The 27678-nt window shown below is 39.7% G+C and overlaps 1 protein-coding gene across 2 annotated transcripts in view; it reads left to right on the top strand.

Moving 5' to 3' along the window:
* LOC134220037 (hormone receptor 4) overlaps positions 1–27678 on the top strand; it is a 112480-nt gene that overhangs the window by 44330 nt on the left and 40472 nt on the right. For both annotated transcript variants that reach the window (XM_062698980.1, XM_062698981.1), the window contains exon 2: positions 23830–26105. In XM_062698980.1, coding sequence (XP_062554964.1) covers positions 23830–26105 — 2276 coding nt within the window. The remainder of the gene's footprint in view (positions 1–23829; positions 26106–27678) is intronic.

Below are 27678 nucleotides of genomic sequence, written 5' to 3'. Positions count from 1 at the left end.
CGTTCTTCTACCCTATTATGGACCCCCCAAAATATTCCTATAATGGACACTCTCGTGTTTATTTTTTATAGAATTGTAAAATATCATATAGTTTTACTTTCCATAGCATTTCCAATGCATATAATCAAATCATAGGATTGTAAGGTAAGTTCTCCCGATGGAATTTCGTAGCAAAATGTTTAAATTGTGCTGTAATAATGCAAAAAAGGCTGGAGGGTCCACTATTGGGCATTTTACCCTATTGCTTTTCATTTGACACTCCTCACTTGCATTTTTTCATTCTCACTTCTCGCTTTTCACTTCTCACATCTGTCCTCCCGCTTCTCACTTCTCATATGTCGCTTCTTTGTTCCGGAAACCTGGCCCGCCGGTTAAAATGGCCAGTTTCTATCAGCGATAGACCCTCGGAATTTTTTGCATGCAGTTTTTGAAAGTCAGCTGAATGATTTCTATTCAATCAGCACCGACGTTTCGGAGTTGGGTTTACACCTTGTTCAGGGCTTGATTACAACATTCGTTGTCGAAAATCGTCGATCTAACTTAGACAATTGCAAATTGAGTAAAGGAATTTTCAAATACGTATATTCCAAAACATGACCAACTTGCCCAAAGACCACAAAATCATGAAGACTGACATGTCGCAAGCGAGGATTTAGAAATTATCAAAAATCACTATTTTTTTTAAGCCTCCAATACCAGAAAATTCCGGAACATGTCCAACTTGTTCAAAAACCACAAAAAAGCTACACCGATCTTGCTTGGCAAAATCATGAAGTATGAGAAGTAACTAGCGAAGTTTTACATTCATTACAAATGGCCATTTCATCACGTATCTAGAAGATTCCATACATGCCCAACTTGTTCAAAACCCCCAAAATGATCTCATTCAATCCAGTTTTGCAAAATCATGAAGTTTGAGATGTCGCAAGCAAGGTTTTATAAATGATCAAAAATGGTCATTTTTCCAGGAGCATCAAGATACCTAAAGATCCCAGAACATGTCCAACTTGCGCACATTCTTCCAAATTGAGCTCCAATAATCTTCTTTTACAAAATCATGAAGCTTTACCTGAGGCTTTATAAATGATAAAAAATAATTTTCTTCGGGAGCACCATTCCGGAAGATTCCGGAACATGTCCAACTTGTGCAGCAACCCTCAAAATAAGCTACATTGATCTTGTTTTGTAAAATCATGAAGTTGGAGATGTCGCAAGCTAGGGTTTATCGCTGATAGAAACCGGCCATTTTAACCGGCGGGCCAGGTTTCCGGAAGATTCCCGGACATGTCCAACTAGAAACTAAACTAGAACAAAACACAAACATTTAAGAACATCCGTTCGCGTTCACATCGCTTGTTGTGCAATATTGGTCTAGAAATATATTTGCTTTGATACAAAAAAGAGATCATTCGTTCTGCAATATTCTACAAGTTGAGGAAATTGCCGTTCATCATATATTCATTTATTAATTACCATCTAAACGGATAACACTGAATCAATAATTACGACACGGTTCAAGGCCACATCTCTCCATCCTTGATTGCGCCCCACACTCACCAAATCTTTCTTCTCCTGAGCTGTTCCTGACTCGCTGCGCTCCACGTCTTCTTGTACCTGCCGGGTCGGATGTAAACACCATCTTTGCAGGATTACTGTTTCTATGAAATCGAGTAGTTAGCAGCATCATACGACTGCCCATGATATCATAGTTGACGTATTTCAGCGAATTTGACTTATTACGCGTTTATTAGAGTAATTCAACCGCGGCAACATCGATACGATGCTTGTTCCAAATCTTATTTATGTGCTTGCAGGTCGAAACGATTTAAATTTGTGATGTTTTTCCCTAAATTATTCGAAATACAAACGAAAGACTAGACAGATGCACAAGGTGTTCCGGATTCACCCAAGGAAAATCGCACTACTTCTCCCGCAAATAAGCCTCTGTGTAATACAAGAAATGATCATCTCACATTTGTTATATAGGGACAAGACAGGTATTTCCGTCCATCGTCATAGGGGCTAAAACCAACGAAAGCAACGTACATTTGCTAGAACTCCACTATAGCAGAACGTTTCTCCTGAGCTTACGATTTGGTACGTATGAGTTTTACAAAAAAGCGTATCTTTTATTGGTTTTCGAGACTATGACGAACAGACGAAAATACCTGCCGTGTCCCTACCATGTTGAGCGCAAATCTGATCACGGCATTTAATGAACGACAAACCCAAATTTTTGAGCGCCACCGGAATGATCCCTTGGACAACTTCAACTATTGCCATTCGATGGAGACGCATGGTAAACGACAGGCCGTCTTCATCGTTTCCATGAATGTGTGATGTTAGGAAGAGAATCGTTTAAAGTGGATAGAATGACGTAACATATATTTGGCGCTCAAGTTTTACCTGAAGATTGACTGATTATCAAAGATAATGTTACCGGGCTCCAGGATATTTGATCTTAAAAAACCGGAGAAACAAATCAACGTAATCGAATCTATGTATGAACGTTTACCGTACGAGTGCATCTGATTCCCGTTCCACCATAACCGACAGCCAAACTGCAGTTCAGCTTACTTGTGTGTGCTGTGCATTCATAAAATGCACCGGCGCACCATCTATTTCCCAATCGACAGTTGCCTTGAAATAGTTAAGTGGGTTTAAGTTTTTATTAGCATTATTACAGGCGCGCTGGTGCTGATGTGCCATGCCACGCCAACAAGCCGTCACAACATCGCGCGCCGGTCGATGATAGCTCTAGGTAGGTATTGCAGAGTGTACTGTGCCGGGCGATTTTGAGCGCCGAATGAAAAATCTTTTCCGCTGCTCGTCTTGCCACAAGGGACTGAATTTCAGACTAGGATGGAACCGAACGTTTATTCAAAATTTGAGTCAAAAAAGATTCTATTCAACTTTCAACAAAAAAAAAACAAATAAATATTTGTCGAACTTTCTGGTTGTGATTTTCCCAGAAAATTAATCAGAAATCAAGCTGCAAAATTGAAAAGAGGTTTTGGGGGTCTCCAGTTAGCCTGTGAGGAGTGGCGTAGAATTATCAATCCGATAAAAGTTTGTTTGATTGTCAATCCGGTTTAAGATGTTTACGGTGTAGGAAACATTTTAGACTTCTTATGCATAAAGAACACTAAATTGAAAAGCACGCCAAGTTTCAGCAGAAATGTCGAGCCATTAAAGAAGAAGAAGCAAGGAATAAGGAAATCATCACACTTCTAAATGGCCTCACTTCAGCCAGCATGATTACAATATAAATATCAACATAGTCCGGTCGGTCATAAAACATACTGGAAGTCGCCGTTGAAACGCGTTCAAATTTCAACCCTTCCGGTTATGACCAACCTTAACTTTATTGTCGATAACAATAATATGTACGTACATATCCCTAAGTCACAGTGAGTGCAGCACCGCGTTGTTTGTAGATATTTGTTTGTAGTGGTTACGGTTTACGGCGAAAACAAACACTGAGGAGCGATCAACACAATCATCATAGCAATGGTTGTCTCGCAAGTAACTGGATCTATCGTTGAATGATTCAACTAGTTAGTAATAGTAGTACACGTACTGCAATTCGAATCTTTGCTAAATCGCTAGGGAATATAGTCTAGTCTAGTCTAGTCTACACATGCAAAGCCATAGGGAACATAGGGGTGAAAAATCTCGATCCAATTACCTAGTGATCTACCAATCAAGCGATCAATCCTATCGGATGTCTTCAAATACCCTGACCTGTTGTCCTACATCACTAGTTGTTATACAGGAGCTCTTGGAATTCGTCCCTGCGAATAAGACGAAGCAGTTCCTGATGGCATCCTAGCAAAGCGGGTTAGCTACCGCATTGCAATTCCAAGAACAAGATTGGATCGCCACTTAAAGAATGATTTCCATTCCCCGACAAGAGATGTTCACCGATTTTCTCGCTGCAAGGTCCTACCAAATCAAGTTACTGTAACTAAATCGATCTGAATTATGCTACTTGGGGCGATTCAAGAGTCACCTTCGAGGAGATGACAACAACTTTGGCGGAAATCGAAGCAGGACTCGAATGACCTCGTCATCTTTGCACCACCCCACTTCCTAATAGATACTGCAATGTCCACTCTTCCAGAAGTTGATGTTAGTAGAATTCCCATAAATCGTCTGGAGTACTCTCGGAGCTTACGTCATTGCGAGAAATAATGTTGGCACCAGTGGCAGGCTGAATGTCTACAGGAACTGCAAAAGGAAAGTGAACAACGTCTCGAACCCTGACATCTAAATCGGCTAAGAGGCCGCTGGCAAGAATTCTTAATGTTATCTCCGGACCTGATGGGTTCACTCAAGTCGGTGACTTGTTTACTAGCAGGGCAGTTGTACGATGTCTAATAACGAAAATCTGCTTGTTGTTCGTTTTTACGAAAACGAAAAAACGAAAGGCAAAAAAATCCTCTAGCATAGGACGCAATTATTTTTTCCTAAGTTATTTGTGCGAGACAAAGATGAACATTGATCATGTTGCATTTGTGAAACCGATTAATTCCTTTGAAAATTGAACTCCAAAATAAACTTTGTCTTTACATCGTGGTTTTTAATCGCAAAATCACGATCTGGAAGTCAATAGATTGTATCGTTTAAATGTTTAATACCTAGTGTTATGATATCGATCTCTCAAGAAACGTAAAGATTGCAGCAATAATCCAAATATCTTATTCCCAAAATTAAATTCAGTTATCATCCTCGTACCGTGCGGGACCGAAATCCGTACAGCACCGAAATCCGTCCACCTCATGAGATATCAATAAATTAAAGGGGGATAAAGGTAATTAATGTAGAAATAATTAATTTTATACTGTTCAGATTTTTGGCAGTAAGCTTTTAGGGCATAGAATTGGAAAGAAAGCTTTAAAATTAAAACAACAAAAATCAAAAACAAATCTCCACCCAACAAACGCGGAGTTTGTGCCGCCATTTTGTTTTCGGGTAGAGCATAATTGCACCAAAAGTAACTGTGTTTTAATTGCTTATTGCGAATCATTACATAAGATAAGCGGAATACAAATCGAAGGGATCGCTTCTCAATGTGCGTATCGAACTATTTACAGTGGTAGTTTAGTCAATCAGACTGTTTCAATTTAAATATTTAGTTAAAAAACAGTTGTACGGATTTTGATCCTTTGATTCAAAATCCGTCCACGGTGGACGGAATTTATTATTTAATCATGTTTTTCGTAGTTTTTAATGAGTAAATGTGAAACACTTCAAAAGTAGAAGCCTTTATGCCCCTGTGTCAATGACAAACGTTTTGTTTACATTCGATTACAATTTTCTAATGACTTTTTCATATTCTAAGGTGCTTAAGTGTACGGATTTCGATGCCCCACGGTATATAGTAACACCTTCAAGCTGACCTTCAACATATCGATGTTGAACTTCCGAACAACGACAACTTGAACTTCCGTTTTCCAGTGGTCGTCCCGACGCCGACGCACTTTGCGATTTTCCAAACCACAATTCATTTTCCAGCGGTCGTCCCGACGCGCTTTGTGGTTTTCCAATCCAGAATCCGTTTTCCAGCGGTCTTCCAGGCGCGCTTTGTGATTTTCCAAACCACAACCAATTTTCCAGCGATCTTCCCGACCCACTTTGCGATTTTCCAAACCTTAATCCGTTTTCCACCGCTCTTCCTAACGCGCTTTGTGATTTTCCAAACCACAATCCGTTTCCCAACGGTCGTCCCGACGCGCTTTGTGATTTTCCAAACCACAATCCGTTTTCCAGCGGTCGTCGCGTTGCGCTTTGTGATTTTCCAAACCACAATTCGTTTTCCAGTGGTCGTCTCGACGCCGACGCCATTTGCGATTTTCCAAACCTCAATCCGTTTTCCACCGGTCTTCCTAACGCGCTTTGTGATTTTCCAAACCACAATCCGTTTCCCAGCGGTCGTCCCGACACGCTTTGTGATTTTCCAAACCACAATTCGTTTTCCAGCGGTCTTCCTGACGTGCTTTGTGATTTTCCAAACCACAATCCGTTTCCCAGCGGTCGTCCCGACGCGCTTTGTGATTGTCCAAACCACAATCCGTTTTCCAGCGGTCGTCCCGATACGCTTTGTGGTTTTCCAAAACACAATCCGTTTTCCAGCGGTCGTCCCGACGCGCTTTGTGATTTTCCAAACCACAATCCATTTCCAGCGGTTTTCCTGACGCACTTTGTGATTTTCCAAACCACAACCAATTTTCCAGCGATCTTTCAGACGTGCTTTGTGATTTTCCAAACCACAATTCGTTTTCCAACGGTCGTCCCGACGCGCTCTGTGATTTTCCAAACCACAATTCGTTTTCCAGCGGTCTTCCAGGCGCGCTTTGTAGATTTTCAAACAACAATTGGTTTTCCAGCGATCGTCCCGACGCGCTTTATAATTTTCCAAACCACAATCCGTTTTCCAGCGGTCATTCCGATACGCTTTGTGGTTTTCCAAACCACAATCCGTTTTCCAGCGGTCGTCTCGTTGCGCTTTGTGATTTTTCAAACCACAATCCGTTTTCAAGCAGTCGTCCCGATGCGCTTTGTGATTTTCCAAACCACAATTCGTTTTCCAGCGGTCTTCCAGACGCGCTTTATGTTTTTCAAAACAACAATCCGTTTTCCAGCGATCTTCTAGACGCGCTTTGTGATTTTCCAAACCACAATTCGTTTTCCAGCGGTCGTCCCGACGCGCTTTGTGATTTTCCAAACCACAATTCGTTTTCCAGCGGTCTTCCAGACGCGCTTTATGATTTTCCAAACAACAACCCGTTTCCAGCGGTCGTCCCGACGCGCTTTGTAATTTCCAAACAATCTGTTTTCCAGTGGTCGTCCCGACGCCGACGCACTTTGCGTCGTTTTTTCCAAATCACAACCCGTTTTCCAGCGGTCTTCCAAACGCGCTTTGTGATTTTCCAAACCACAATCCGTTGTTCGGCTACGTGCCAGGTTCTGGGAATTTGGTTCCATCAGAACCCGCTAAGCTGCGGAGGACGACGGAGGTTCTTCGTAGCTTAGTAGGGAAACCACCTGTCTAGCGTACTGGTTTCGTGGGATCAAACCCCACCGAAGGGAGTGGTTACCCTCCAAAACCTTTTCCGAACTAAGTTTATCACATATGTTGTTCATTTTGGTCGTTCAAGGTTGGCTGTCAAAAAACTTTCTATATTGCACTTCCAACAGGTCAAACCTGGTACTTAGTTTAGATAAGGATCATGAGTCTCTCAAACAAATAAAATAATCACAACAAACTTTCATCAGAACTTATTCGAAAAATGTGACGAAAAATAAGTAATCCCCGAATTATCAGACATTGACACTCCTTATGCACTTGCTTTGCCCTACTGCAACCTTCGTCAGTCCATGGACGATCTAACGCTGGCCTCAAGCTTACACTCATCACGCACCACATGTCCTCATCGCTGACCTACCGAAGCAGTCCATCCTAACTGTGGGGCGAAGGGGTATAACTAAGCCGCATCTTATCTGAAAGCATCTACTAATGACACAACTGTACCCGAACAGGAATGCATAACAAAATTCTATCAATGGTTGTTATTTAAAACAACGTGTGTTATAATTCGATAAAAATGTGTCTTCGGCCAGTTTTATTTCATATCATAATTATAACAACATTAGTTATGGATATTTTCACTAAATAATTGCCTACATTTTTTGTAGATATTGGAAACCTTCAGTATAACTCGAATGCATATCGAATGTATAAATGGATGCAAATCCGTCGTGGTAGCGTACCAGATTTCTATCCGTGATGTAGGCAATTATGTACCTTGAAAGTAGATTATTGTACAGAAAAATGATATCAACGTTTGTTATAATGTTGATATAGAGGTATCAACCTCTGTTTCAATTGTGTTATGGCTAGAGGTATTTCTGATATAATTTTTGTTATTTTAACAACTAACCAGCAAAATTTATAATACATTTTGTTACAATTTTTTTCTGAAATAAATAACTCCTCTTGTTATAATTTTGTTATGCATTATTGATCTGGTAAGTCCCATCTACTGCCACCTCGCTGGTGAAGCATACTGTGGGAACCCTACAACTTCCGTTCACGACCTGGCAATTTATTGTCGGGTTGAACATTTTCTCGACTTCCCTGGGCATGTGCACATAACTCATAACTCATGCACATGGTCATCTTTGACGAATTCAAAAATGATAACTCGGCTAACTTGCAGTTAATAACTGTGGAAATGTTTAATGATTGAGGCGGTTTTCCTATGTATTACCGACTTAGAAGACCAAAATAGTGGATCTTATTTTTACATTTCTTGCACGTTGTTCCAAAGATGAAAGGGCTCATTCACAAATTACATAACGCAAAAAACACTGATTTGAAACCCCACCCACCCCTCCGTGACTTGTTTGTAACATTTCATTTATACCCACCCACCCCCATCTGTGACGCATAACGTCTTACTAAAATTTCACAAAAAATTATAAATTGGTATTTTTAGTGAACTCTATCTTTACTTCCTTCATAGTACATAATAATACTGTCAAATTTGAATTTAATTAGTAATTTCGTTTTTTATATTATTTTATCATCATTAATGTTACCCGTAACAGAACTAAGCAAACCCACCCACCCTTAGATAAACCATAACATTTTGTAACGCAATATTGTGTAACCACCCACCACCCCTTTATGCGTTATGTAATTTGTGAATGAGCCCAAAGCTATAAGATCACAACCAGGCTTGTAAAATGTCCTCTGCATGTCATTTGACTAATTTGTTCATAATTTTCTTCGGAAGCCAAATTTACTTCAAAATTTTAGATGCACGCATAACGCTTGAGTAGTGCTATATTTTTGTCCAAAGGTACATTGCTCTAAATATAACATCTGAGGCTAGAGAGTGAAGTTTCTCCAAAATGTCACGTGTCATTTGACATAATGTCATTTGAATGACATTTTGCCTCCCACGCCCCAGATTACATATTTACAGCAATGTCTTGTTAGACAAAGTTGTAGCCACACTTAAGCGCTATAAGTTTGCCATACTTGATAGCTAACTACTGAAAAAAGTTCTGGGAAAATTATGAAAAAGAATGCAAATGACATTTTACAACACTGATCACAACATAAAAATCAATTGGTTGCATTGTGTCTCATCCTGATACCGAACAAAACATCCCTAAAATTAAATATATTCCCGGAAATGAGTTTTCTTGTATCGCGGGGGACCGAAATGCGTCCACTTCGTGAGATATCAATAAGTGAGAGGGGATTTGAAGGAATTAGTTTTTAAATCATATTTTGTCTTGTCCTGATCTGATACATAACAGTAAGCTTGCTGGCCATTGAAATAGAAAGTAGGCTCTGAAATTTAAATAACATAATTACAAACAAATCGCCAGCCTGCAAACACGAAGATTCAGGTGCCATTTTGTTCACATGTCAGACATAAATGCACCGAAAGTGACTTTGTTTAAATTTCAAATCGCTATTCCTAGAGTAAGATCAGCATAAATATAAAAGAGATCGCTTCTCAAGGTGCGTATTGCGCTTTTTACAGTGAAAGTCAGATAAATTGGTCTGCTTTAATCTAAACATATTGTTAGATAGCTGTACGTATTATGATCCTGTGATTCGAAATCCGTCCACGGTAGACGGATTTCGATTCAGGAGGTGTTGATTTTGTTCATAATGTTATCATATTTTGCGTTGCTTTTAATGCAATACAGTGGAGCATCCAAAAAATAGAGGCCCTCGTGCACTTGGATCAATGACGAACGTTCAATTCTCATTAAATTCGAATTTTCTAGAGACTTTTTCATATACTGATGTGCTTAGGTGTACGGGTCTCGATGCACCACGGTATCAGTCATTTTTTTTCTTTCAAATATTTAGCTGTTTGATTATGTTCTTAGCAGGGTCGAATTTAGGGGGGTCCGGGGGACAGAGCCCCGGGTCCCCACGAAACCTTGTGTACCAAAACCAATTAGTTTTACCAATTGCTTACAAATTTGGGTACATTCAGGGGTCCCCAAAAATGTTTGGCCCCGGGCCCCCACAAGTTTGAATCTGGCTCTATTCTTAGGCCCTGTCTGTTCGCACAGTCTATCTAAAAAATACATAATGTAATTGAATTTGAACATATTCGGGGAGATTGATCCTTAGTAGTAACAAACTTATATTTTTTTAATATTCAACAGATTTTTGTGTGGGTGACTAATGAGGGGTCAAGTGTCCTCATATTGAGGAAACATCCTAAAATCCAAATATCCTTAAAATTATGATGGAGTGTTGACATTATTATCAGTACAAATCATTTACCATATTTATGGCTTTATGCTGTAAAAAATGAAAGCATTTAATCATTGTTAGGAGAAGTTGTGCAATCTTTGCGTAGCCATTAAAAAATCTTAAGGGCGGTCAAAGCACATAAAGCGTCCTGCAGAATAAATACGGTTGCCAGGGATCAAGTCACCCCGCCCCTCTTTTCGTAACTATCACTCCCACACATAAGTTACAACAATCTTCCTGTTTTTCCTGAACAACGGTAATCTATCAAATAGTCGTGACCATGTTTACACTGCTGCACGTCGAAACGAAAACATCATCACATACTTCGCACACCGAGTTCCTCTACGACCAACAACAACAACCTACCGACCGGCAATCAACCAGTCAGCACAGAGTGCAAAAATTTAAAAATAAACACATTCACCGTCAGTCAGTGTAGAGAGCCTACGACTTCAATGTGGTCAGAGAAGCTCCTTGCAACGTTCTCCCTTTCCCACTTCTAGCAGCAACGGGCTATCATCTACTAACAACAATCGCCAGACATGCGCCATGTCTGTGTGTGAATGTGGGTTAAAGTTTGCGGTAGGTTAGGGTTCTATAGCGAACGAGCCATTGAAAACCGCACTCGGAAATACCTCTAAAGCACATGTATATAGGTAGAGCTAGTTAGGCGTTGTAAAATTCGCTAACAAGAAAGGGAAATTGCCACCGCAGACAGAAGTGCAAATTTACTTGCTCTTAAGTATACACAACCACTAGTAGACGGTTGTCACTACCTGTAGACATTTCAGCAGAACACTTAGTACAAATCATGTAACGGAATCTTGTACCAACTGCATTGTTGTCGACAGATCAAGCTTCTCCTGTTGTGGTGTCGGTGCAGCACATTATTGTTGGGGCGAGGTTAGGGTTGTTATCATTCTTCAAAGTTCACAACGTTGATCGGTTGTAGAAGGTTTTCTGACTCATCGATGTGAACATCGAGACAGCATATGTTCAAAATCTGTTTCATATTTTCTTTTAAGAAATTTACATGACTACATAAAACAACTTAAATAATCCTTTACCTTTCACACACAATATTTATGAATGACAAATTGTTAGACACCGAGAAGTGATGATAAAGAAAAGGGTACAACGAACCATATAAACCAATATAAGGTGGGTGTCTTAGCTAAACGCGAGAAAGGCAGTATCACTACTCGGTGAATTAAGTTAGGTTTTTTACTTATAATTCGATTCCAATGGGAATTCTTGGGTTTATCTGAAAATAGAACATTAGAAAAGCTAAACAGTTTTTGGAGGTTGTTTGAAAGAGCTTAATTCCGGAACAAATGAAGTGCGCCTTTAGACGGGAGACTCTATTTTTTTTTTGTGATTGTCAATTGTTAGAATTTGAAATTGGCTTTGGTCAACAATAATACCTTCAAACATTAGGACATGATTGAGAGTGGCTTAAATTAAAATTTCATAAAACATTTAAATAAAATGTTGGTTTTCATTAGCCTCTGCACGTAACAGCTAAATTCGTCAATTAACAGATTTTCTATGAAAGTGTCCGAAGGTTTTGAGATCAGATCAGATTAGATTAGAAATGCAAAATGTGTACAAAACTTTTGACGTTTGAGCGGTGCAGAATTGTGCATTTGCCCTTACATCAAGTTCATTTCAAATGAACCGTTGAAGGGCCGTTTAATACTATCGACAGACATATGATTTCCGCACAATGATTTTCATATCACGCTGTACGAGTACAGTGAAAAGATGACACACATCTTTTCTTTCCATCGTTGTATCTATTTGACAGCTTGTTTTGAAACTGATTCTACCGCTTTCCAAAACATATTTTTCATCAAAATGTATAGAAATCATAAACTGTTACTATAGTTCTTATGAGTATTACACAATATTAACCCATATTTTTTTTAATAAATTGTGGATTCGCGTCAGCAGTTCATTCACCGATATGAAAGCGTCATAGTTTCCCAATTTTTCGTATAGAAATATGCGAGTTCTAGCAAATATTCCGCAGGGCAATTATTTCTGCGGACGTTAATCACTCTATTCTATGGTTTGGAGTGATTTCAGTGCAAACGGCACTGATCGTTCAATTCATTTGGACATTATGAAGGATAAAGCCAGCACCGTTCAATTGGGTCATAGATCCAATTTCGAATTTGTCCAAAACAACGGTACAACAATGGTTCCCATCTAAAAAAGTAGATGCTGACTAATTGCCGAGCTAATGGCAAATCAAAGATCCCGCATCCTTCGCAATCCCCAGACCTCATTCCAATTAAAACCCATGGGATCCTTGCACAAAATGTTCGAAATCACACGATACAGAACTCAAACCATTGAATATCATGCAAAAGTGACGGTAGATCTTCCCGGAAACAACCCAAGAACTGGCAAAATCAATAGGAAGACATCTTCAGAGCGTAATTGTAGCAAATAATGGGCTTACGAATAATTATTTTGCTAATGTTGTGAAAAATATCATCCGGAATTGCAGAAAAACGAATTTTACTCAGTCAGCTTGCAAATGTTTGTTTTTATTTCATATGTCAAACGGCGTATTTGACATTTCAAAACAACAAATTATGTTCTGTTTCGTACAATACAACGGTCGAAGGGCAGGGTACGGAAATCATCGTGCTATCGTGATACCAGCGTGATTCTGGGTGACAGACATATGATTTTATGCTGTACAGTGATATTGGTATCGTATATGTGTCACAAGTATAATATCGATTTATCGGTCTGAAATTGTTTTCTTTGTATCCTCTGCAGCGTCCGTAGAGCCATTTTTATGTGAACAGATTTATTAATGAAACTATTTTCGTTTGAGGAATTACCCGGTCAGAAAAGCGAGCTCTGAGATCTAGATATCTCCGAGCAAAACCTAATAGCATGACGTTGCAGACTTTGGATTCCCAATGAAGACATTCGAACGACCTTGTCTTACGTACCCTTTAACGTGTTACATAAACGTTTCGAGCTGACAAACTGATCCTGTCCAGTGCAGTTGGCTACAAAGTACCGGTCGAGTATGGGTAATTATGTTCAATTCCAGGCGAACGAAAATTACAATCTTTGAACACTCGCTACTAATTACTTGATTTTATCACATGAACCGGTGCCAGCGAAAGTGGTACATACACAATTTTTGTCGATTTTGTGTTTTTTATACCAACGCACAATGGTTCGAAGGCAGCCAAAACCTCAAAAATCGAAATTCGTATTTCGGTCGGAATTATATTTTTCTCATTTTATAGGATACTTATGTGGTTCAAATTCAAAATTTGAAGAAGTTCTGTTGAGTTTTGACTTTGTTACATCATTTTTAATTGAACATGAGTGTTGATTTCTAATTGAAAACGCTGTTTGACAATGCGTTTAGATCAGCGTCGTACGGCTTCAATTACATCGCTAACCCCAATATTATTTCAAGACTTCATTATCAGGGTCTTAAATAGTATGATTTTGTCAAATATAGGTGACAGAAGTCAACTTAAGTTAACTTTATATACAAATTTAATTAAAATACTTACATTTTTTCGATTGAAGTGATCCAAAAGTATATGCGCCAATGAGTGCACATAATGATTCTATGCTCATTACAAAGCTGAAAGCAATAGCTTTCTATTAATCACTATTTTGTTTTGCGAAAAGTAACGATAAGCTGCTTTTTAAACGTTTTTGTATGAAATGTGCCTAGTATTTTTTGGTCTGTTTCTAATTGAAACCTTACAAATGCGTATTTTTTGTTCACAAGAGCCTTAGAAATGCCCTTTTCTAATTATTAGATTGAATTGTCTTACTTCCAAAATCTGTTCCTGGCATCCGAGACTCTCTCAATTTTAGTTTATCGTTTAACATTTGCTATTTCAATAGTCTTTCAAATTTTTGAGAGTTGATTGTAATTGAACAGAGCACAAGCCGTTTGACGTTTGTATGGAATTTACTACAACAGTAACTTTAGTCAAGAAACAACGTTTCGCAGCACTGTCCACTGACCTTTTAAAATATATTATTACGTTGTAAACAAATAGATCATCTTTTGTTTTATCTAGTCTTAGCACATGAACAGCCAATATTTAGCAAGCAATTATTGTGATAGGAAAACTATTTAGAGTTTTTTTGTGGAATATCTTCACTTGCCGAGTGTTACTTGGACGAGTTAATACTACTCTTTTTAATTCCACCACTTGAGTCAAGTACGAAACACTGAAGACGGCGTTGCTGTTGGAGTCGAAATACGTATCTGTAAAATAATAATCAAATTGTGGAATTGAATGGAATAGTACTAACTAGTTTTATGGCATGTGAGATCGTCTCTGTAACGATCAGTTTTCAAAAACCGAATTTAAATGTAAAATAGAAGTATTCGCTATTCACAGAGATGCCGAAAAACGGCTATATATTACCAAAGTAATGCTTCCAACACCCACGATCAAGTCTGTATGTGACAAATAGCCTCGAAATACCATGATACGACCATAAAACCAACTTTTAGGGACATTTTGAGGTTTTGGCCACCCTTTGTTCTAGAGCGAACCACTGTGCAACGGCTTCTGTTAGTAAAGATCTAGTAAGGGAATAACGAAAAAGTGATTTCTGACAACTAAATCTGGAGATATGCACTTTTTATTTTCCGGTATATATCACAATGGCAATTTCGTTGCCAGGAAAAGTGGTACATGTACAGTTCTGCCCACTAAGATTAGCTTATTGAAAAGGAAATTTTACAACATAAATGTTTTCGCAACATATTTTAACTCTATTTTTAATTTCAAGTCGGTTTTCGGTTTCTGTTCCATTTTGTTCCCATTAATAGTGGTGCATGTGCATTTTGTTCCAAAAAAAAACTTGAAATTTGTCAAGAAACTTTGCATATTTCTCATTACTACCTTTAGGTACATCAGTCATAGCACGTTAGTGCAGTTGAGTTGTAGAAAATTGCAAATTTGAATTTTATTTTCAAAGTTTTAAGAAAAATACGTCTCTTGTAAAATTTACTCAATGTAACATGTACCACTTTCGCTGGCACCGAAATTACATTAAAAAAGATGTCCAAAATTGGCATTAAAAATAGAAGTTTATATTTTGACGTAGTGGGTATTTTAGAGATACTGATTTTTACGCAATAATATTTTGACTTAGGGACACTGTGACGATGCCATACTAAAAGCAGGATGAGCAACAAAAGTTAAAATACAGTGAAGTCTTTCTAACTCGATGGGGGCTGTACACATATTACGTAAGCACTTATGGGGGGAGGGGGTCGGTCAATATCTTACGCTCCATATAAATAAAAATTCATTTGTATGAAAAAAAATCTTATGTGGGGGGGGGGGGGGGGTCGAAAAACCCAGAAAAATTGCTTAGGTAATAAGTGTACGACACCCAAGTAGCACACATGTCCCACATAGATTACTGCAACGGATATGCGACTAGATTTGGTCACTATCAAGTTGCTGCAACCATTTTAGTCTGACTTGTGCTGCTCGGGACACAATGTTCTGTAACTCGATATTCTTCCTCACTCGATGAAATTCATAGTCCCTTAAACCTAGCATACTGCGTTCCCTCCAATACTTCCCTCTCTCCCTTACTCTCGCTTATTCTTTTACTCAAAGTAATTTTCCAATGCCTTTTCACCTCGCTAACTCAATGTTGCCAGAAACAGATACATTCACGATATAAATCACGAGAAAATAAGAAATTAGAAGTCAGAAATGAGAAGTAAGAAGTGATAAGTTAGAAGTGAGAAGTGAGAAATGTGTAATTGGAAGTGCGAAGTAAGTGAGAAGTGAAAAGTTAGAAAAGTTTTAAGTGAGAAACAATACGTCAGTAGTGAGATATAAGAAGTAAGAAGTTATCAGTGAAAAGTGAAAAATGAGTAGTGCGGAGAAGTGAGAAATGAATAATGAGAAGTAAAAGTTAAAAGTGAGAAGTGAAACATTTGAAATGAAGTGAGAAATGAGAAATTAGAAGTTAGCAGTGAGAAATTTGAAAAGCGAAGTTGTAGTGAGAAGTGAATAGTTAAAAGTAAGAAGTGCTAAGTGGTAAGAGATAAATAAGAAGTGAGACATAAGCGAGAAGTGAAAATGAGAAGTGAGAAGCGAGAAATGAATAATAAGAAATGTAAAGTTAATAATAAGAAGTGGTTCAATCAAAGTGAATTGCCTATATTCCGGGGATTAACCACCCGACTTGGACATTAATTTACAATGTTCTGAAAACTCATATGTAAATATGTCATTATATGGAAGATATTGATTTGAAAAATGTATTGGAGGTAACTACTTTCCCTTCGGTTGGAAGTGAGAAATTTGAAGAGAGAAGTGCAAAGTAAGAAGTGAGAAGAAATAGTGGGAAATAAGAAATGAGAAGTGAAAAGTTAGATATGAGAAATTCGAAGTGTGAAGAAGTAGTGCGAAGTGAAAAGTTAAAAGTGAAAAGTGATATGTGAGAAAGTTTTTTATTCTGAAAAGCCTGAAAAAATATTTCAAATTTCCATTGGAAGATCCTTTAACCTTTTGTCTGTGCTCTGGGGTCAATATGACCCCAGGCCATTTTGAGTGGCTGCCATTTTTTAGTTTTCAACCGATTCTCCTAATTTTTGGTAGTTTGATAAAACTCGCCGAGATCTGTCTCCTAGGTGCAAATTCATTCGAAAAATCCTGAAAATATGCGCTACAGTGTACTTTTTTCAAAAAACTTACGTTGTCTGTGCTCGGGGGTCAAATTGACCCCAATTTGAAACCTTTCAGGTCGTTACCAAAGACGACCCACTAGACGACCTTTGATCAAGACGCCATTTTAACAAATTTTAAATTTGTGCAATTCTATATATCGGAATTACTTGAGTAGTCTAAAATAATGAATTCAAATATACCACCACCTGGCGGCCAGGTTCTAAACTTATCAATGCCTCATGCCAAAGCACACGCCTTCCTGCATAACCTTTTTTAAAAAGGTGCAGTTCAAAATGGGTAGGATTTTCGGATATAACTAAAACAGTCATGAAAAATCACTGTTTTTGTACCCTTGTTCACTAAAACCCCTCCCCGCGATGTACCAGCCCACCAATAGTCAATCTTTGATAATGACCTGAAAGATGATTAAATTATCTTTCGAATCAGTCCCAAAAATCTAAAATCGGCCAAACATTAAAAAAGTTATAGCAATTTCAATTTGGGGTCAATTTGACTCCAGAGCACAGACAACGTAAATTTTTTTGAGCACAGGCAGAAGGTTAAATTTCCAGGAAAAAATCCTCCTATTTCCTATTCAAAAGTTCGTCTGAATTTCTTGTATTTTTTTAATGAATTCTCACTAGCAATTTATTTTCTTTTTTCTGAAATTTCTTCTGAATTTCAGCGAAAGTTTCTTTTGAGTTTCCACCGTGAATATTTTTGAAACTACACGGAAGCTCTTATCAATTTCCATGGGAAAATCTCCAGCAACAAACGGAAACACAACAGTCACTAAGTATGCATTACAACGACCTGTAAATGGTTATTTTATGTTCGGATTATTGTCAAATTTTTTATTCTCAAGACCAAGTTTTGTCTTTCTCGAACATGAAGTGTACCGAAAGGCTAGATGTTCGCCCCAAAACATATTTTAGATGGCTCGGCTTGGAGATCCATAGTATTATATATAGCGAATTGATGTGATATCTGTGTGTTTGAGTGCACAAAATCTAACCCATGTTTTGGCACTTATCCTCATCGGATTTGCTTGCAAATAGTTGTATGGGAAATCCTATTAGGGTTCCCCAAAACACACGTGACCAAACAATTGCGACGCGATTCTATCGCTTGGCGAATGCAATCCTGTCGCCGTTGGTGCGAAGGCGTAAATGGACCCAACGATAGAATCGGGGCGACTAGTTGTCGCCATTGCGGTGATGAAATCGCTTAAGGGGGAATGACAAGGGGCAACACACCACTACATAAATCTGTATTTTTTTAATTAGTGTTTGTGATATTGTCCGGTGTTGCACTGACACAATCACAATTTTCCGAAGGACGGAAAGAGACAGATGACACACCGCCGGTGGTGAATCATTCAGAAAGCTGTTTTCTTTGCCCAACTTTCCTTGAGCCTTAAGTCGGGGGGAGCCTTTATATGGTTTCGTATTTACAATTGAGGGGATTGGACAATGGACTCAAAAGTTTCATTGCTTTCATTTGAAAATTGCCTAGATCAAACTTTAAGATCAGAAATAATGACCAAAATATATTTTTTTGCATAAAAAGCACGTAAATAGTCCAGATATTTTTAGCACTCATTCTCAAAAAACAAGTTGCATCGAAATGGGAATCCTGTCCTATCATTTCATATTGAAAATTGGCTGGATCGGACTATGGACTCAGAAGTTATATCTAGCAAAAATACCATTTTCCATAATACACCAAAAAGTAACCGATACCGTTAAGTGGATTAATCAGTATGTTTTGCTAAATAATTTCATACTACAAACAAAATAAAACATAAGATTTTCGTTATTCAATTGCAGATTTAATTTTTTTTCTGGTGATACAATTATCCGGAGTGAAAACAAAATCGATACTCCGGATAATCGAGTCCGACATGTAGTGAGAAACGAGTAGTGAGGAAGTGAGAAGCGAGATGTGCGAAGAGAGAAGTAAGAAGTAAATAGTGAGAAGAGAAAAATGAAGAGTAAGAAGTGAGTTGTGAGAACGAAGAACGGAAGTTAAAAAACAAAATTCATTCTATTTTTTTGCTTTTTTCTTTTCTTCCTTCTTCTGTCTTACATCTCTCCACTAACTTTTCACTACTTAACATCTCGCATCGTACTTCCCATTTATCATCTCTTACTTACTTACTTGCTTCTGTTTACCTCACTACTCACATCCTACTTCTCACTTCGCAAATATCACATCTCACTTTTCACAATTCAGTTCTCATTTTCCACTGCTCACATGTTACTGAACCAGTGGCGTAGTCTGAAAATTGGTTTGGTTTGAAAATAAAAATGATCTATATATGTACTTTAAGTTCTATTTCTAACTTTTTATCTTGAGAGGATTCTAACAATTTTTTTCTTGTAAAAATGTTGTCTCTGGGTTGGTTTAATGTCTAATTCCAAAGACCCCCACTTCCCCTCGTGGCTACGCCACTCTGCTGACACATCTCACTACTAAATACTCATTTCCGTTTTTTAGTACTCTCTTCTCACTACTCTGTACTCAGTTCAAACATCTCATTTCTCACTCCTAGTTCTCGCTATTCACTATTCCTTTCCAACATCTCACTTCTTACTTCACTTAATAAAGAAACAAATTTTAACTATTCGCCCAAACGGCATTCAGCCAAATCTAAATTTATTCCCTATCTCGATACCTCCCTAACTCGATGGTCCCTTCAATATCTACCAATTCACCAACCTCAGAATATAGGACTAGGTATATTAAGTTTCAAGAACTGCAACTAAATTGAGAAAGATGTTAAGGATCATAAGAGAACCAATGAAGTACATGAAATAATTGGGATTGATTCATACTGACCCTCTCTCCAACGCAATAAACATAAAAAAATATTTTAAACTTTAGATAGTATCGTTTCAACAATAAAAGTTAATTGAGATTCAAAAACAAGTTGATATAATAATATAATCGATAAATAATTGATTGAATGAAAAACAAAATCGAGATTGTTTGGTCTCGAAATAGCTTAGAGTTCGTCGCTTGGTTTACGATGAAATCATTAGCATGGTTTGTCAGCATAAAAGTTAGAATAATTGAATACTTAGTGATTTCGATATTTAGGTATTTGTCCCCATTAGTTTTTTTTTTTTCAGAGAAATACAAGTTTCCTAGAAGGCAGAGTAGGTAGGAATAAAAACATTCGTGTTCGTATAAGTATAAGCATATGAGCATATGGAGACGCATGGTGCATTGGTCTATCCGCTTATTACGATTCTATGCAAACTCCATCTCGTCTGTGCATTGAGAGAATCAAGGACCTTATTACTTGCCTGAAGTTTTTTTTTTTGACATCATGTCGAATACCGCGATCAGGAAATCATGCAATTACAAGTTCAAACAGATGGTTCTCGGGCTTCGTCTTAACTATTCTCACAATTCTTCTACGGTAGACTAGCTTCATCTATTTTGCTGATTATCTATGTTTCTAGGGAAGCTCTTTTATTTTTGCTGTATCGGCAGAAACAAGGAGGCTGTTACGCAAAACCTGAGAAATTTAGATTTAACAACTTCAATATGAGCAAAATTTACCATTCGTATGATTTTCAATTCAAATTTGTCTACAACAGATGTGCTGGGTTCTCCAAATTTGTTTCGAGATCAGTTCAGATCAATTGATCTACCGAAATCATGTCAAAGGAATACCTGGAATCCTAATCAAAAAGCATTCTTAAATGTAAATACTTGGATAATGACGTTCTGATTCTGCATTCACTGAATCAGATCGTATTAAAAATGTACAGGTTCGGAAGTAGAGACCGAACATCAAAGATTGAGACAAATATTGTTGAACATTATGACATCGGCTCAAGGCATAGATCCATTGGTAAATCGATGTGCATGGCTGACATATTTGTTTAGGAATTGTCTCCTATCCAATGAACTTATTTTCTTTTTTTGCAGAAGGTAGTCAACGACTAACCGAGGATAACCTGTGTCCTGTGTCCAGTTCTAGACTGTAGTTTTACCGATGACACCACAGTGATTTACTTTCCTTGGGAAATCTCTATCTAACAAGGAAGTAGAAAATGAGGATGATCGAGCGAAACTTACTGATTTCATAAGCTGGCTGATTGGCTTTAGGTATCTGCAATTCAGGAATACGCAGCTTTTACTGTAGTAAATCGTGTTTTGTCCAGCGATTCTGCGTTGCCGTTAATATCTGGAGGTAAAAAATAATTTCTTTCTTGGAATTATTTTAATGAATTAAGACAGTTCAATTGAGGAAATGAAGGTTTCTCAGGAAAAAATATAAACAGTCTGATTCCGTTGTGTTCTAATAAAGTAACGAACTTTTTTTAATCAGCTCGCGTGTTTTTTTAACAATCTGTCCAACTTGCGGGCATTTTCTTCCCATTTCCTTATTCAGCATTATCTCGAGCTACTCTTCCAGTCTTTCACAGCTCCTGCTCAATTATTGCCCAATATTTCTCGACTGGACAGAAATTGGGGCAGCTTGTGGGTCAAGGTTTTATCGACGAAATCCAACCTATTGTCACGCTATCACTGAGATGTCTTTCTTCTGAAGTTCCAGCTAGAAAAAAATCTGGCCAAAAAAAATAAAGGACTGTTGTATGAGTAATGGTAGAATTTATTTTTTCGGCTATTTCTCCATGTAGAGCTTCGAGCTTATAGACATATTTGTAACGAAAACTTCACATTTCTTCGTCTGTAGCAGCAAATCGCTTGTCAAATCCTGGGTACATTTTTTTCGGCTCCCATCTCTCACGTTTTTAATGTTAATGATCGTAACAGAGATTACACCACTGCACCACCGAAAGTTACCCAGGCAATCTGCTATCAAAAGGCTCGATAACGGATCTAGGAGCGGTGTAACAAAGAATCCAGATTTTAAGTGGATCGAGAACTTGCCTCACCAGGGCCACACCAAATTTTTAAAGTCGTCACCGCTTTAGGTTATTACCTTTCTAAAGTCGAAAGACCATCAAAGCCTACCACATAAAAAGTGAGAATCTTTCAAAAATAAGAACAATTTAAAAATAACCGAATATTTTACAATAAGCAATCAGTTTACATCCTAAGCTTGAAACAGATAAAGTTTCATCGTACAGAAGCGTTTTAGAGACAGATGTTGATGGAACCAAAAATAACGTGAAGGCAAAGTTGTTCAGTATCACCATCACTGCAAGTTAAAACGATATTGATAGCATTCATTTCATTTATTTGGTCTACATCTAAACCGATAACACTGAATCAACAATTTGACGCCACAATACACGGTTCGAGGCCGCATCTCTCCATCCTCGAATACGCCCCACGCTCGCCAAGTCGTTTTGCACCTGGTCTGCCCATCTCGCTCGCTGCGCTCCACGCTGTATCGTACCTGCCGGATCGGAAGCGAACACCATCTTTGCAGGGTTGCTGTCCAGCAGTCCTAAGCACCCATCTCTCGAATACTCCGAGTGCTTGCAAGTGCTCCTCGAGCATTATCCATGTTTCATGTCCGTAGAGGACAATCGGTCTTATTAGCGTCTTGTACATGACACATTTGGTGCGGTGGTGAATCTTTTTTGATCGCAGTGTCTTCTGGAGCCCTTAGTAGGCCCGACTTCCACAGATGATGCGCCTTCGTATTTCACGACTAACATTGCTATCAGCCGTTAGCAAGGATCCGAGGTAGATGAATTTCTCGACCACCTCGAAGGTATCCCCGTCTATTGCAACACTGCTTCCCAGGCGGGCCCTGTCGCGCTCGGTTCCGCCCACAAGCATGTACTTTGTCTTTGACGCATTCACCACCAGTCCAACTTTTGTTGCTTCACGTTTCAGGCGGGTGTACAGTTCTGCCACCTTTGCAAATGTTCGGCCGACAATGTCCATGTCATCCGCGAAACAAATAAATTGACTGGATCTGTTGAAAATCGTACCCCGGCTTTTCCGGGCCCATCTTGATGAGCTCAGCTCCGATAGCATCCTTACCAGCTGATTTATTGGTGTTTAGCTGTTGGATGGCAATCCAAATCCAAAATTCAATAGGCATTCCTGGGTAAAAACCAATAACAAATATTTGGAGTGCAGACTGCTGGTTTCTCATTGATGTGATTTTTAGCGGTGAGGCATTAACACGGATCAAACTGAAATTGTCCAATTTACGAATGTTATTGATATAGGAGAATGTTATGAATAATGGAACATATACTCTAGTGAATTAAAATAGAACTATTGATCATTTAGTTGTGATACCTTAACTGAGTTAGTCATAGAATCCTCGAGGCAAATAACAGTAATCGCTACAACGCCAGTGTATCGCGCAGTGTTATAAAATGCTTTGTCAAAATCACCGACATCTTATTTGTCATTACTTGATCATGTCTTTGAACCTAATTCCGAACATCAAATGGGATAGAATCCAGTACATATATGCGCACAATCTTAAAGCGAATAGAGAGTGCGAAATTGATTAATAGTTCTCTGTTCGCTAGACGACCATGCGAGTTAACTCATAGATTAACCCATCAGCGCCTTTCGATCGTGCACTGCATTCAAAATGGTCTTTATAATCAACCTCATTGCGAGTCCATTATAATCGCAATATATTGTGAATAATTGTGCAAAAGATGCATTGCGGCCGGGTAACCTTTTACTACGCTTGGCATTGAGGATAATCACTCCATGTCTTATCAAATGTCAATAAACGCGTGACGATGAAAATCATTCTAACGAGTTAATGGTGCTACACTTCCGCCTTTCAATAATACTAAGCTCCAATAATATGCCGTTGAAAGTGCTCAACTAACGAATACCTCTTTTTCTCTACCCCTTCTCCTACAGGAATTATGACCCTGAGCCGTGGACCCTACAGCGAGCTCGATAAAATGAGCCTTTTCCAAGATTTGAAGCTGAAACGAAGAAAAGTTGACTCAAGATGTAGCAGCGATGGGGAGTCCATAGCGGATACCAGCACTTCGTCACCCGACCTTTTGCAGCCTCTGTCACCGAAGATGTGCGATCAGCAGCAGCCGGCAGGCCAATTGGAGCTAGATGACCCCACCGAACATGACGATGGTTCATCAGCTCCGACGGCTGCTGCAAATCATCACCATCATCCCCAGCACCCTGCCAGTCACCCCTACCACCATCACCACCACCATCATCATCATCGTAGCCACAATATGGAAAATAACAACACGTTAACTAATAACAATAATAACAACAACGACTGTTTGACGTCACCAAAGTTAGACCATGATGGTGGTCTGTTGAAGGAAGAAGATGGCGAAAGCGAAAGGGCGTCGCCCGACTCTCCGGGTTTGTTGATTGATGAACGTCCTCCTTCGAGACTGAAACCTTCAGACCCCGGTGGTAGTACGCCGGGTGCACATCCTAATTCCTCCAATTGCGGTGGGGGCGCTAGTGTGATACGTTCGGTGGCGGATGAGCGTCCCCGGTCTTCGAGTCCGCCAAACAGCCATAATTTAGCGCTAATGAATTCCATTCAACTGCTGCAGCAACACTACAATGCGAACAGCAACGCTGGAAGCAGCAGTAGTAGTAGCTCTGTTGGCGCTGCCCATCATCAACAGCAGCAACATGTGACCGTGCTTGTAACCCCATCGCGAATAAAGCCAGATCAACCGACGACGCTGGTAACGCTAGGGATGCGGAAACAAGCGCCGCCGTCAATTAATCAATTAGCAAATGCCACCAACAACACCAACAGCAGTAGCACTATTAGTAGTAATAATTGTAACGGTAGTAATAGCAACGCCGGTAGTAATAAGAACGAAGAGCCTAATAGACTTACATCGACACCGCAGAGTTCAACGTCGTCATCACCTTCATCTTCGTCGTCATCTACAAACTCATCGTCATCAATATCTGGTGTGTCGCCAAATCAACCCGTTCAGCTTCAAATGTTTCAGCAGCCCCCCATCGGTGGCATGTCCAAATTCTCATCTAGTCAATCATCGTCAAACAATTCAAATATCCAACAACAGCAGCAGCATATCGCCCAACAACAGATGCTGCAAGCTATGCAACAGCAAATTCGGATAAAAAAGGAACGCATGCCCCAATACACGATAGTGAACCAAAACCCCAACATGCCATTGTTGCCTGGCAGTCAACTCCGGCAGCAGAACATCCAGATGATTCCTAGCCCACAGCAGCAGATGTATGTCAAACGTGAACGATCGTTACCTGGACAGAGTCACACAATTGTGAACATGCCACCTGTTTCAATGGCTGGTCCCGCTAATCACCAAAGGCAACCACCGAGCAGTCCTGTTCAAATCTGCAACAGTACGTCTCCAATGCAGCCACCGATGTCCCCAAGTCAACAACATCAGAACAGGCAGCAAAGTCCCGTTCATGTAGGTTCCACCAATATGGGGCAATCGCCGCACATCATCATCAAGCGTGAACGGCAAGCACCTGGTCAGAACCCAATGACGAACCAAGTTATGCAACTATCACCAAACAACCAGCGGTTACCAAGTCCTATACAAGTCAGCCCCAATACATCTCCGCTTAATCCCGCCATGCAGATACGACATCCCATGCGGGACGCTGCCATATTATTTCGTGTAAAAAATGAAGCACAAATACCAAATCTCATGCAACAGCAACCACCGGGTATGAATCATAGGATAAACGTCTGGCCTGGTGGTCAGCAGCGTATCAACGGCGTCAAACCTGAAGTGATCGGCGGTCCGCTGCCACCGCTACGAAGCCAAATGTCCCCCCAGCAATCCCCGCAGCACCATCAAAGTCCCAGTCCCATCGCCTCGCAAACGCCACCGCGCAACACTCCGACAGTCATCATGGGCGAGTCGTGCGGTGTCCGGACCATGGTCTGGAGCTACGACTCCCCACCGCAAGTACAAACCACAACGCCGCCTATTATGCCGCCGTCGGCGACCAACACGACCGGATCGCAAGGCCCGCTAGGGCCTGGGTCCGCACTGGGGATGGGTACCATTCCCCCTTCACCGGGCAGTCACCATCATCAGAACAGCAACAGCAGCAGTAGTAGCAGTAGCACCAACAACAACGAAGAGGCGGCGCATCTACTTCTAAGCTTAGGACAAACCGTAAGGCAAAACGAGGTAAACTTCTTCTGCTCGGGCGGGCACTAATGACCATAACAGCATGAGGGAACGCATCTGCGATATACACGGTTTTCTTTTTCAGGTTTTCACTATTTTCGTATAACAGTACTGATTTTTTTTTTGATATTGTGGACATTTGGTAGAAAAATCGAAAAATAACTCCGGGACCCAAGATTTCGAAGTCAAGAGATTCGATTTAGTTCCTACAGATATATTGAGGAACTTTTGAATTCCAGCACAACTTTTCAATTCAAATAATGGACATATATTAAATTGATTTTAGATTTAAACATTCGGTAAATATCACTGTTTATGTTTCTATCGACTTTTTTCATTTCTTTGTTAAGACTTCGTCGCCATGAACTCCAAGGTCTGCTTCTGCTGCGATATCCTGCCGGATTCCAGTCCAGCGTGTACTTGCGAATTTCGTAAACGATCTTTCCTCATGAGTTGCCGACACAACTCCATGTACCTACGCTCTTGATTTTTTTTAAATATTGGCTTTTGATGGCATCGTGGATGCAGCTCAGCATTCGAGATCCAACTGGGAGTTCACCAGGCCCTGATACACACCACGTCTCACTAGCGTACAACAACACAGATTTCACGTTAGAGTTAAATATTCGAAATTTGGTGCTTTGAATAATCTGACTGGATCTCCATATATTTGGTAAAACCGCAAAAGCAATCCTAGCCATCTTGATCCGTGCGCCTATGTCGATCTTGGTTCCGCCGTCCGACGCTGACTGGCTGCCGAGATATTGAATGTTTTTGACCTTCTCCACTGCTTGCCCGGCTACCGTAATTTTGGAGGGGTTGTTTGTGTTGACATCCAACGATTTTGTCATGTTCAATTTGATAATGAGACCCACCGTAGACGACCGTTCGGCCAGGTCGTTCCGTTTACTCTGCATATCAGAGCGCCATTGCGCTGGTAGAGCAACATCATCATCATACCAAATGGAGGAACTCTTAGAATTCGTTGACCTGCAGCATGCTCCAAGATGATACGGAGAGTAACAATATAGTCAACACATGATTTACTGAGGCAAAATCCTACTTGCTACCGTCGTGCCTATTTTCTGATGTATCGAGGTTCCCCAGATATTGCAGAATAGATGATGTAACATTTGCGCAGATAGCTTGAAGTCACCTTTGAGCAATTCTGCGATCGACCCTAAGAACCTTGTTGCATTTCATGCTTCGGATGACTGCTTCAATCTTCTGCAGTGAAGCGGCTTCGAAGTCGATGCCAGGAATGTGTCGCACCCTTGGTCTATCAAAGACCATCACCTTGCCGTAACCCTCTGCGCATCGAAGGGACTCGAGAATGCCCCTGAAACTCAAACTACGCACATCACCCGATCCATCGTCGCCTTGATCAACCGTATCAGTTTATCCGGAAATCCATTTTCGTGAACTAGCTGCCGTAGCTGGTCCCGATCGATTGTATCATATGCGGCTTTGAAGCCGATAAATAGATGATGTGTGGGCAGGTTGTATTCGCGGCATTTCTGCAATACCTGACGTACGGCGAACATCTGGTCTGTGGTAGAGCGTTCACCCATAA

Source organism: Armigeres subalbatus, chromosome 3 (genome assembly GCF_024139115.2).
Source record: "Armigeres subalbatus isolate Guangzhou_Male chromosome 3, GZ_Asu_2, whole genome shotgun sequence".
In the NCBI taxonomy this organism is placed as follows: Eukaryota; Metazoa; Arthropoda; class Insecta; order Diptera; family Culicidae; genus Armigeres; species Armigeres subalbatus.
This window is presented reverse-complemented; position numbering and strand designations above follow the sequence as displayed.